Genomic DNA, 13278 nt, shown 5'->3' with positions numbered 1-13278 from the left:
GTAAAATAAGGTAATTTTAATATTAAATATGTTTTATTATTCTTTAATATCTAATTATTATTATTATTTTATTATAATTAAATATTTCATAATGATTGATTTAACAGTATCACACTTTTCTCATACTTTTTTTACAAAGTACATTTTTTTTCATTATGTCGTTTTTCAGCAGAATGACTTGGTCTGTCAATCAAAGCTAGTGGGTGGGACCTCGGCTTGATCCTTTAAGATCGATTAGTTTTCCTGGACATGGGTCATAGCCGTTCTTTGACCGACACAGTGGTAGAAACGTTGTGTAGGAACACATTAAAATGGGAAGAAATATCAATAAAAGTATTAATAATAATAAATGCAGTGAAACGTGTCTAGCTTGAATTAATTCATTTTCAGTGAGGGGGCGGGTGCATGAGCTCGGCCGATGTGTGTGTGTGTGTCAGTGGAACAGATGTGTGTGTGTCCTGAGTCCTGAGTCCAGTCCGACACGGTGACCGTGACAGGTAGCGAGGTTTATGTTTACAGTGCGGGTAGTTCATAAAGTACAGTTCTCTAACACAAACACAGTCTGTTGTTTCCAATTTTATCTGAGGATTTAACACCGGAGGAGGAGGAGCTACATTCAGCTCTGGAGTGTAAGGACCTCCCCTGTGTCCCCCAACCACGGTTAGGAGATGAAAATAGGAAAGGTTTTAACAAAGGAATTACAACATTACTCGGTCGGTGAATTGATGTTTTTCTGCTTTTGGCTTACAGTTTTTTGGCGTCCATAGGTTGTCATAGCAACCACAGAAGAATGTCCATTGTTACAAAAAAACTACAGATTGTTTACATAAACTGAATGGATACAATAAAAGTTAAGGGTACATTTCCCACAACAAATGTCATCAAAACATTTTTAAAGACACAATCTATATTGAAATAAGGCAATTTGCTATTAAAATATACGAGATGTCCGCCATGTTTTTCAATGAGGAGTCAGCAGTCACGTGACCTGACGTCAGCCCGTTGATAAGACTGGGGGGAACACGGACCCTCAGTGATCAAAGGGGTACCCCGTGTGTGGAACACTGATCGATGGTCAATATGAGACTGTGTTTCTCCAAGTCTCCACGCTTCAATCCATACTGCAAGTGCTGCTGCTCATGTCTGTGTAAAGTATCAGCCAATCACTTCACTGGCTCCGCCTTATGTGCGTTGATTGACAGACCGAAGTCATTCAAAACAACACTATGAAATTTGTGGAAAATGACATTATGAAATAAAAATTGACTTTGTGAAAAACGTTTTTTTTTATTTGATAAAATCTTGGAAAATAATTAAAAAGTATGAAATTGTTAAAATAATCATTAAATATTTAATTATAATAAAATGATTATTATTAGATGTTTCATAATAATAAAACATATTTCATAATTACCTTTTTTTACAATTTAATGGCCATATTATATATTTGTCTGTTATTTATCAAAATTGTATTTATTTCAAAATGTTGTTTTTACTTATTTAATTTTGAATCTTTTGGGCTTTCATATTTCACAACAAACAGAAATATACACAGTGTGACTGGGCTTGGACTGTTTTTTTTCTTTAATTTTACCTTTATAGTCAGATGGAGGCACACATGCACACCTCAAATACATTTTATTTTGAAGGAGTAGAGGATTCATCCAGACCTGTTTGTTTCAATCCAACTTTATGTATAAAGCATTTTATTTAAAGTCAGGGGTACAAAGTGCTGTAAATAGAAACATCAATAAACATTCATAAAATATTTTGAACAAAAAAACACAATATAAATAAATAAGAACATACAGTGGATATAAAAGCATTGCTTTAAAGGCTGTGAGCAAGGCAAACCAAAAGATTGATGATGTAAATATGTACATTGGTTTCATGGCTACGTGCACGTTTCACGGCTACGTGCACGCTCCTCTCTGAGTGTTCTCTGTGTTTCTGGAATCAGCAGATCTGAGCATCTGAGTGGGGGGCGTACATTATAGGGAGACACTTTGGAACAACGCCACGCATTGATTTAAAAACAAATAAAATAAGTTTAAAGTCAATTCTAACCGAGGAAATGAGCTCAAAGTTTAAAGACGTGCAGCAGCATTTTGAGATAGAGTTCATTCCAGTAATCCAGCTGTGAGGTGATAAAAGCATGAATTACTGTTTCAAAGTGTTGCCCAGAGTGGAACAAGTTTGGTTTGACAACAGCGTCAAAAAAGTGTCAAAAGTGAGATTTTTATTCAATTTAAAACCAGGATCAGTGATATTTGTTTTCACATTTTGTTAGAAAGAACATAGGTCATGGTCAGAAGCAAAAACGTCTGCTTTCTTTGGAATAAAATATAGAAAAATCTCAAATCTTCCAGACCTTCATGTTCTTAAAGCAGACTGTGGCATTTTAAACACTTGAGGGTCTCCCCAACACACACACACACACACACACACACACACACACACACACACACACACACACACATATATATATATATACAGTATATATGTATATAAAAGCGGGGGTTTGTAGGTGAATGGAGTGGGCGCAATCCTGAGTGCAATTAAGCCCCGCCTCCTGACCGCTAACGCAGTATATTCTGTCAGTAAAGTAAGACCACAACCATTGTAGTGAATCAGAAAATAAACACAAAATTCACTTCCTGAAATGGAAATGGAAATATTGTCATCAATTCATGTTTTTAAATGTAAAGTATACCTTAAACTTTTAAAAATGCACTACAGTAATCAGTAACGTGATGAATTATTGGTGAAATTGGCTCAAGGTGTAATAAACGCAGACAAGGGACAACATTTCAGTCATTTTTAAGGGCTTTGTTAATTTATTTTAATGTGATATTTATTGCCTAAAGTGTGTGGACTGATGCTGACATAAACATCATATTTTGTGTGACTCTCCAGCATCTCTGTTGTGAAGTTTGTTCTCAGCGCACACAGGGGGGCAGACGTCACCTGGTCAGTTGCTGATCCTCTTTCACGGAGCGTTTAAATGAGCTCCTGTGAGTCCAGTTTTCACACGTTCAAAAAGCAAATCTTTGTTTTGCTCCACCTCAGATGTGAAGATGCCAATTTTCATTCTGGAAAAGTTTGTTTTCTTGTTTGACCTCAGTGGGCGGGGCCTCCGAAACAGTAGGATGTAATATGTTAATGACGATGGAATTCAGTCGTTGCATTTATCAACACCTGATGATTTGTACGCTGTGATTGGTCAGATTATGATACCAATGTTTGATAAATCACACGTTGGTCCTGTCGTACGACACGATGTGAACTCAGATTTACACCTGTTTTCACGCAAGGTTGATAAATGACGGGCAGTGTGTCTAAATGGGTGATCAGAGACTGAAATTTTCATTTTTTCACTAAATCTGACGTATTATGAAGTGATAAGATGGACTTCACCTTCTGAAGTTATAATAATACGGAGTTATTCCTTATTTTGGGATATTTGATAGCTGATGAAACAGAAACAAAACGGTAATGTGTAAACTCTGACACAGAATTGTGTTGACTTTGAAAGGGACGCTGGTTTCCAGCTGCTGTTTGATGTGGGTTGACTAGACCAGGGATGTCAAATGGACCACTTTCAATTTCAGTTCAATTCACTCGATTTTGTTTCCAATTTTTGTCATTTAGAAGATTTTTGTGGATTTGTTTGTGAGAAATCTCAAGATTTGTGGAAATGTTTAGAGTACTTTCCACAATTTGTAATTAAAAATGACTACATTCATGTGATAAAACATGGAAACATGTCGTACAGTTTCATTAAATTGGTGAATTTGAATATACAACTGGATTATTTGGTAATTTACACAATAATTCATGTTTTCTTTGTCATTTTTAATTTCTTCTAATACCGAATTGGATGCTCTAAAGGGCCGGATTTGGCCCCTGGGCCACACATGTGAACTAGACAGAATTATATTTTTGTATGAAACTATAGTGTTGCACAGTGTGCATGTAACTTTGACTTTTTGTTGCTGAAATTCTTTCCAGACGGTCGTAGTCTTCTTTCTAGCCGTTGTCATGAACGTCTTGTATCCGTTGATATGCTGTGCAGATTCTGCACTTCATTTATAAGTCTTCCTATTTTTTTGTTTATTTAAAACTCACACTGATTTTGTTTTCATTAAAAACAACAACTCGTGCTCTGGCAGAAAAACTAGAAAACTGTTAACGTGTTTACGGTTAACCGTGTCCACGCCAACGCTTTTAGTGTGTGTGACCCAGACTAAACTTTGGACGTAACCATCAGAGTTTGATGCTCCGCTGCAAGTGTCAGCACTGTTTGTCTCGCGTACATTATCTGTTTGTTTATTTCCACGGTGGAGTTTCAAGGACCAAAGCCAATTTAAACTGATGAACAACAGGTTGTGGCTGAAAGTGCTTTGTTTGTTATAATTTGTTCGCTTTTATTCAAAAGTTATGCAGGGTTTTTATGTTTTTCAAATGGAAACAAAGCTTCTAAATTAGCTCGATAACCTGCAGGTGTTTGGAAAAACAAGATTTTTTCTGGCCAAAATGTCAGCATTACATCTATAACTTCTTAAGCCCCAGCCACTTTTCTCCCGAAAATCACATACCCTTAACAAATAAAGTTTTTTTAAGCTTCTCCATGACCTCCATGGGTAATTGTGGTTACAGATCATGTAAAGATTAGGAAATATCTGATTCTGAGTGACAACAAATCATGTTTTAAATACAGAAATCTGTAGTTCACCCAAAAAAAACTTGAGATTTACATTAAACATAAAGCCAATTCTCATTAGGGAAGGCTACAAAAGCAGAAATAATTTAACTAATGTATGGACATCAACTGCAGCAAGTTTGGTGATAATAATTAACAATAGGGTAAAGATACACACGTTTTTGTACAAAAAAGTTCAGGCAGAATCCCACTTTGCCACGACTGTGCCAACATTTTCAACAAGTTTGGAAACAAGTGTGTAGGTTCGTGCTGTGCCATGCGTAATGCTATCATACGTGTCATTCAGCAATGCTTTGACCAATCAGAATGCTTGATACAGCGTTGCTAAGCTGACAGCCTGTATAAATTGGTGATATCAAACACTATGGGAGTGGCTTTAGCCCTGGCCAATCAGAGCTGGGTAAAGGAAGACATTTTATGCACGAGTACTATGCGCTCATTGGACGGATTTCTCGACTAAGAAGTACTCAGATGTGTGTGATGTTGGTATCTGTCTGATTACACAATTTGGATTTACCAAATTATTGAGTTTTGTACACATTGGAGAAACTTTTGTGAAGAAACAACAAAGGTAAACCACAATTTGTCATCATTGCTGACTTTTTCCACTGTGTATTTTCTGATTCTGTGGCGTTGTTTTGGTACGTAACATACCCAACCTTTATATCAGTGGATTCAGCTGAGCCTGTAGTTTCACGTAGGCTCTTGTTATAGAGATCTGTGTTTATTTTGTGACTCACAGCAGTGGAAAAAGCCTGAGTTTGCCGAGTTGTTGACTTTTCTCTCATTGAACATAATGTCCTGGTGTGTGTGCTGTGCTCTTTTGTTCTGAATGTGGGTTGGATACAGTTTAAGCTGTTTTTTCAGGATTATAGAGAGGTATAGAATGTGTAGTTTAATTCATTCTTTACAACATTAAGACCCGTGAGAGTCACGGAGGCTGGCGCTGCCCCCACCGGCGGGTCCGTTGGGGTTGAAAAGGTTGTTAACTGATGATACCAGGTTTTTGTGTTATAGTTGGTGATATGAATACAAAATGTGTTGTTCCCACAGGGCAACGTGACCTTCTCGTGCTCGCGTCCTCAGCTCGTCTCCTGCACCTTCCTGAGCTCCAGCAGCAGCTTCCTGTCGCTACCGGCCGCTGCTCCGTCTGCCATCATGGGAGGATTCTGTGTGCGTTTCCAGTTCAGGACGTGGAACTCTGACGGGCTGCTGTTCACCACCTGGTTGAGCCCAGAGCCTCAGAGACTGGTTCTTCAGATCAGAAACAGTCAGCTTCTCCTCACGTTCTACGGCTCTGGACAACAGAGACCGGAGGCGTCAGCAGGTCAGCAAACACACGACTTCAGAGCTTAGTTTAGTTTATCGTGTTTGTTCCTCTGAGAGTTCCATGGACAGAGAAACAACAGTGTTGGGATCACGGCTGCACACTTTAGCCCTCAGTCTTCTGTGGTGTTGCAATTTCAACTTGTTTTTATTGCCACAGCACATTTTTTACTTTGACAAAGATAACATTTAAAATCGACTAAATGACACATTAGAAGCATTATAATCTAGCACATGTAATAACAACATAACTCAGCCAGTGTCAAACTTTAGATGAATTTGAATGAACTCTTTTAAAGTTCACAGTTTTATAACTGAACGTTTGTCAAAGACCCGCCCACTGATGCCACTTTGAATGAAGGTGAACTTTCAAGCCCCATTTGTACCCATTACCCCCCAAATAATCCTGACAAATAACACATTTTTTAAATTTATTTATTGAACTAACGGAACATGAAACGTCATATTTCATAATGATTCAAAAACCAATTACCTTATCACCTACATCAAAACACTAATATAAAAGTGCAGTAGTCACAAATACAGGGAATAACCAAACACTGCTTAAGTCAGCCATTTGCTTATTGTTCCGCTCCATGTGACGTACCTGCCGGCATAAATCATTATTTTTGCACTTTAGTTCCACGTTGCATTTGTTCCCAGTCCATATCTAATGCATTATAATCATTTAATGCTCTTTTCATTTCTGCTACATCCTCAGGCTTCTTATTATTACTTTGTTTGTGTGTGGGTGTTTTCACCACCAGGGGGCGAAACACACTCTGAGAGAAGCACTGGTTTAAAGGCACTGGAGATAAGTTACGAGTCACATTCACAGTTTTATTACTTATACCAAAGTTTGTAAAGATTTGAGCACAAATGTATCTGAACGCTCATCAAAGTCCCGCCCACTGATGGCACGTTGAAAAGTTACTCGTGTTTCTGTAATTAACTCGATTTTTTGTGTACTTTTACTTTTGAAATCAATCTTGAAATCAGTACTTCTACTTTTACTTGAGAATGTCTTTTTTAAATTGTCATTTTTTGCTACTTTATAAATTGCATCTGTTACTGAGTAAAAAAGAAAGAAACGTGCACGCTGTATTTTCTGACAGCAGCGTACAGTCAGAGCTGAAAGTGAAACCTCACGAGATTCAGACTCTTGGGTTTTCTGTGTTCTTACACGTCTGAACTAGTGTTTCTCTCTGATGGTGATGACCAGTGCACTGTGCACCGCTGAGGAACATAGCAGCAGATACAGATATTTGACTTACATATACCGGATTTCTTTCATTTCACTCTTTATTGTGGATTTTTTTTGTGCTTTTTCCCCACATTTTCATTATTGTGGTTTTATTTAGAATATGTGTCACAGGAACTCCTTCTGATGTGTCTGCAAAACACTAGTTAATATGAGGCACCAGTTGAATTAAGCACAATTTAAGGCCCTCCCAGTATATTACACAGTTTGGGGTCCATGATGGTCCATTGTTCTATGAATCTGTGATAACCACATTTATTTATTTATTTATCTGAATAATGTCCACTGTTATCCAGGAAGTTTACTATTATTATATGCATCTTAAAGATGGAAATCGTTGTTTTAATCACAGATAAAATGGGTTCAAAGTGACCAAAAATGGTATAAAAGGAGGTGAAATGGGATTTAAAAACCACAGGAATTGCAAATTAGAGTGGACAAAAACAGACAGAAAAAGTGGTAAAAAAGGTTTCAAAGTGTCAATGTTGGTTTAAAAGTGGCAGAAAATACAGGGGGTGAGGGGGGTTGAGGTAATGTATTTTAAAAAGTAGGAACAATTAGTTTAAACTGGCAATTAATGGGCATGATAAATCAGGAATGTGGTTAAATTTGCAAAAATAAGCATGAAATATAGTGAAAAGAGGTAAAAGTGACAGTAATGGGTCAACATATGTGACATTAGGTGGAAAGCGTTAATTGCGTTTATAAGTGCTGAAATGTGATGGAGAAGTGTCAGAAATGGGAGAAATGTAGAACAAATGCTTTAAAAGAATAAAAAATATGGCAAGAAAAAGTGATGAAAATAGATTAAAATATGGAATGTTTGGTATAAAAATACTTCTCACTCCAGACCAGTAAATATAACTTAAGATATTAATTTATGATTATTATTGATTATTTCACTGAAAAAAGATTAGAAGTTAAACAAAGACATCTGTCTGTTCCAGGGGTTCATTTGTAGAATGTTGATAAATAAATAAAAATGAGCGACAAACTATTTAATATCAAAAAGAAAATGACACAATATACAGTATGTTAGTTATGTGAAGCAGTAGAAATATGTTTGTGTTCTTTGTTAAATATTGTATAAACAATAAAGTACATGTGTATATATATACTGTATATATATATATATATATAGTTTTTTTGCTTGTACTTGTGAATTATTTTAAAAGGTAACTTGAATGCATATAATTTATGTTGGGCATATCAGCATTTTTGCTTTTGTCTGTTTCAGTCTTGTTATATATTTTACCGAACCCTAAATTGTGATTTATGTCTTAATATTTTTGTTAGACTGATGCGAACAAACTAAAATATTTTTAGTTTCTTTAAGGCATCTGGCGACCACCTCACAGTGTTTCACGACCTTAAATGGGGTCACGACCCCAAGGTTGTGAACCCCTGTTCTACCCAATGAGGGTAAAGCTCACCTGTTAAAGCACCAACATGTCACAGTGGTGGAAAATGACGGCCATGATGATGATTTGTGTTTTTTTCTAACCGAGCCATGAGCACCACATGGGGAGAACATGCATGAGTCATGAGTCATGTGATTTTAAGCTGTTAGAGCCCAGCGTGGTCCTCACCCTCCTCCCTGTGCGCCCCACCAGGACAACCCGCTGCTGATGCTGAGAAAGTGGGTGCTGGCTACGGCGTGATGAAACGCTGTGCCAGCGCTGAGCGGGTAAATATAGACCGTTTCTGTTCGCTGGAGCGCCAGGACCACAGATCCCTGGTGTGATATTCCAGCCTACATGAAGCTAGTGTTTTATCACCACAGGCCTGGTGAGAGATTGATGTGAGCTGTGGAGGGAAGAGATGCTCGCTGCTCGTCCCCTGGGTCTGTGTGTGTGTTCCATGAGAAAACCAATGGAGTGAGGAGGAGGAAGACGCCATTGGCTGTTGCTTTGTACTGGGCAGTGGATCACTGAGCTTTCACAGCCTTTAGACGAGCACAGAGCGTTAAAATAACACTATAAGACTTTGTTTTTAAATGTATTTTAACAAAATAATCAATGTTTGGAACGTGGGAGGAAGAGCTCGTCTTCATCTGAATATGTTCTGTTCTGCTCGTCATTTCCCTGACATTTGCCTCAGAGCGTTAATAATTCAGCAGAAGGATAAATGAGTCATAAAGATATGATTTTATAGTCACTTATTGATCATGGAAAATGATTTAGTTTAAACCTTAAACATATATTTTTATCTGCATTAGGAAAGGATATTAAAAATGTTCTTTCACAGTATTTATTTATGTTTCACATGATATTAAAAATGAGTAGTAATAAAACAATATAAATACAACAAAACGTGATGAGAGTGTGACAGAAACAGTTCAGCAGTAAAACACAAAAAAAGAGAGCAAATGATCACAATTTGTAATTCCTATAACTCAGAAATAAGTTGTGGTGGATCTGCAAACAAAAGTTTACATTATTCACCATAAGAAACCACTGTGTATGTAGCATTTAAAGCTAGAAATCAAGCTAATGCTAAAGCTAAGCTAGCGTGGCAAAGAGCCATTGGGCTGCTGTTGTAAACTTGTAAACATTCTACAATATTCACTCATTATGACAGTAAAATAGAGCATCATAAGTTAATCTACTGCAGTAATTCATCTCTCAACCAGTAGAAAATACTGTGAACACGTGATTATGCATGAAAAAAAAAAACACTGTCATATTACGTGAAAATGTTAGAATTTTATAAAATGCTGTGGTATACATTTTTTGGTCATACCGCCCAGTCCTAATATACCTTCTCTACAGAAAAATGTGTAGATGTTATTGATAAAATATAATGAAATGTAACACATTTTATCCCGTCTAGAACTGTTAAATGTGAACATAGAATAGCACACAGCTAGAAACAGCGCCGCTGTGTGGCTATTTGGACTTACAGTACGCACATGGGAAATAAAAGCCATAAGTAACTATTATCTCACTAAAGGAGTTTGTCATAAAGCTGAACACCCAAGAAACAAACTAAGGAAACTTTAACAATTTGTTCATTTTATATTTGTTATATTTATATTTGGTTCCCTTGCATACAGAAAAGACACAATCTACCACAATTAGAGCTTAATTTATTTACCACAAAAGACAACTGTAGACAATATATTTTATATATTTTGGTCTTTTGCATGTATTTTATGTTGTTTTGCATGTTTTTGGAGTCATTTTTGAGTTCATGTTGTTTTATATATTTTTGTTGTCATTTTGAGTGTTTTGATTGTTATATTTCTGTATTTTTTACAAGTTTTTACTATTGTACATTTTGTCATTTTGATTATTGTTGTTGCCATTTTATGTTTCTTTAGTTTTGTATTTTTTCTTGACATTGTGTGTTTTTGGAGTCATTTTTGAGTTTTTGTTTTTCTATATTTTTTGGTTTTGTGTGTTGTTTAAATTGTTTTTCAATAAATCAACACCAATGAATTCAATTCAAAAACACAAAGTCATAGTCAACATATAGCCAAAATGTTTTTTACAAATAGCAAACAAACGTAAATACAGTATTTAGGGTAAAGAAATAGAAATGTACTGCCTCACTATATCTTTTGAAGATTATTTATTAATACTGTATATATTTTTTTAATATGTGTGAGGATATTTGCTAACATAGCTATGATTGCTATAGTGAAGTGGATGTTCACACTAAACATGGCAACAACAACACGTCAATAACAACCCAAGCTGCTGACTAATGTAAATCCTTGCTAAGATCCAGTACAAACACTGCTCTTGTAATCCAGACATTGTTGTCATGGTGACTTGTTCTGTGAATCAAAGCTGCTCCTTGATGAGATATTGTTGATATTAAGCCTGAGAACGATCACAGTCTTCGCTGCAGATGGAGATGAAGAACAATGTTTGGAATTATTGGAGGTGTTTGACATAGTTTTAAATGGATCCTCCAGTGTTTTTTTTAAAAAATCTTTAAAACGTCTTTATTAGTAGATCTTCGTCTAACGTAACACATTATTATGCACCTTATTCATTTAATTGCCTTTAAAAAAAAGAGGGACTACTTTACAGTTTTAGAGCCTGTGTTCCACCATCTTGAAATCATGTGACTGATGATGTCACAGACATAGATCCTTTTTGAACATTTTAGGCCACGTTTGTAAAAACAGAGGAGGATCCCTTGAGCATCCTGTTAGAAAGTAAAATGCTCAGAAAATGCACACACAGGTGAGAGAAATGGCCTCTAACCTTATCACAGCAGGGAGCAGTTTGAAAGTAGCAACCCGTGTAGTGGATGCTCCTTTCTCTGCTGCACACCTGAGCACCATCTGCCCCCGGGGCACCAGGAGGACACAGATTCACCTGGTCAGCACATGGAAAGAAAGGCTTTCTCTGCTCCAATAAAACACAGCCTTCTAACCCTTTTAAAGTTTGTGTTTCAGTCTGTGCTGATGGTTAATATAACATTGCCTCGAGGTGTTACTGGTACAAGGTGGACTTATTGACCAATCAGATTACTTCGCTCTGGGTTGTGCCTGCGATCAACTCCAGATGTTTTGTTTGTTGAGACAACTTCATATCCTGCAATACCACAACTTTGCACTGTGCAATATTGTTTGAGAGCCTGTTGTCAGTTGCATTAAGGCTGCTTCACACACACCTCTTTGTTCAGCACCAGGCTTTGTTTCCATGGATAGTCTGGTCCATGTCAGGTGGTGTGAAAGCTCGCTTTTAGTTTTAATGAAACACATTTAAGGCCCAATGGTTCGTAAACTATTAAGATAAATGCATGCCACAAATTGAAGTGACTTCCCAACAATGGGAGAAAATTGAACACGGTAGTCATTTTCATGTTTGAATGGTGGCCATTTTGGATTTATTTCAAAATAACTTGGAGCATTTCTAACACAAAAATCATATTTTTGTGTACACCAGTGTGTTCGCCGCTCTTGATAATGTATAGTTTGCCAGCAAAATCAAGTTTTTATGGTCATTATTAACCAATTTAGAGTTATTGCTAACAAGCAAAGTCTGGAAATAAGTGGAAATACACGGAAACCTTTGTTAACAAGAGTAGAGCAGCCCGCCTACCTGCCTATAACAAGTAGTTATAAACATCTAGAGACTTAATGCTTTTAGGTTTTCTTTTCTTTATACACTGAGTTTTTCTATCAGATATGTATAAATATCTGGCCATTGAACATCGGGCCAGGAGCACACATCGTATAATCACTAGTTTTCAGGAATGCTGCAGTCAGTCACATGTAGTTAAAGTGAGTTTCCTTAAATAAGCGACTGCGTCCTCAGGTGAAAAGCTTTCTTCATACGACAAACTATTTACGAGCCTTAACAGCGGTTCATTTTTCAAGCATCACATATGTAAACATGGTTTCTGCTGGTTGGGGTGGGTGGGTGTCAGTGGTGTTGTTTTATTATTAGTGACCATCCTAATGTTTTTGTTGTTCTCTTGTTTTGTTGTACTTCATGTCCATTTGATGGGTTTCAAAATGACGTTTCCATGGTGACTCTCCATGGTGTTGAAGCTTGTTAGTCTCGCTGTTGCGGGCATGTGTATGTTGTACAATGATGTTATAATGAGCTTTATTATTTGCGTTTAAAGAGCCCGGTCATTTGCCCCGCCCTGGCCCGTCTCTGATTTGTCCCGCTAGTGTAAGGACACACAAATTTAATTGCGCGTGTGCTGGAATGAGCGTGTTTAGTCTGGACGGACAAACTATAAACATCAGGACTGCAAAGAAATTATTCTTTTTATTCTTTATAACGTTTTTTTACCGTACCTTATGTTGTTTATTTGTGATGATTGTTGTTTGAATCTTTGAAGTGTAGTTAAAGGGGCATGTGCTATTTTATTGTACTTGTGCAATTACAACAAAAAAGTTCTAAACTATTCAATAGACACGTGACCGGTTTGCTGATTGAGGATGTGATGTTGTTTAGAAAGTTTGGTGCAAAGAGCAAAATAAAACTCAACAATGTTG

At 36.8% G+C, this 13278-nt stretch overlaps 1 protein-coding gene across 1 annotated transcript in view; it reads left to right on the top strand.

The window, feature by feature from the left end:
* Positions 1 to 13278, top strand: part of LOC114455403 (contactin-associated protein-like 5) — a 202589-nt gene that overhangs the window by 104746 nt on the left and 84565 nt on the right. Inside the window, exon 8 of the mRNA XM_028436622.1 lies at positions 5777 to 6050. Coding sequence (XP_028292423.1) covers positions 5777 to 6050 — 274 coding nt within the window. The remainder of the gene's footprint in view (positions 1 to 5776; positions 6051 to 13278) is intronic.

This window comes from Gouania willdenowi, chromosome 21 (genome assembly GCF_900634775.1).
Source record: "Gouania willdenowi chromosome 21, fGouWil2.1, whole genome shotgun sequence".
Lineage (NCBI taxonomy): Eukaryota > Metazoa > Chordata > Actinopteri > Blenniiformes > Gobiesocidae > Gouania > Gouania willdenowi.
Note: the sequence above shows the minus strand (reverse complement) of the source record. Positions and strands in the feature narration are given on the sequence as shown.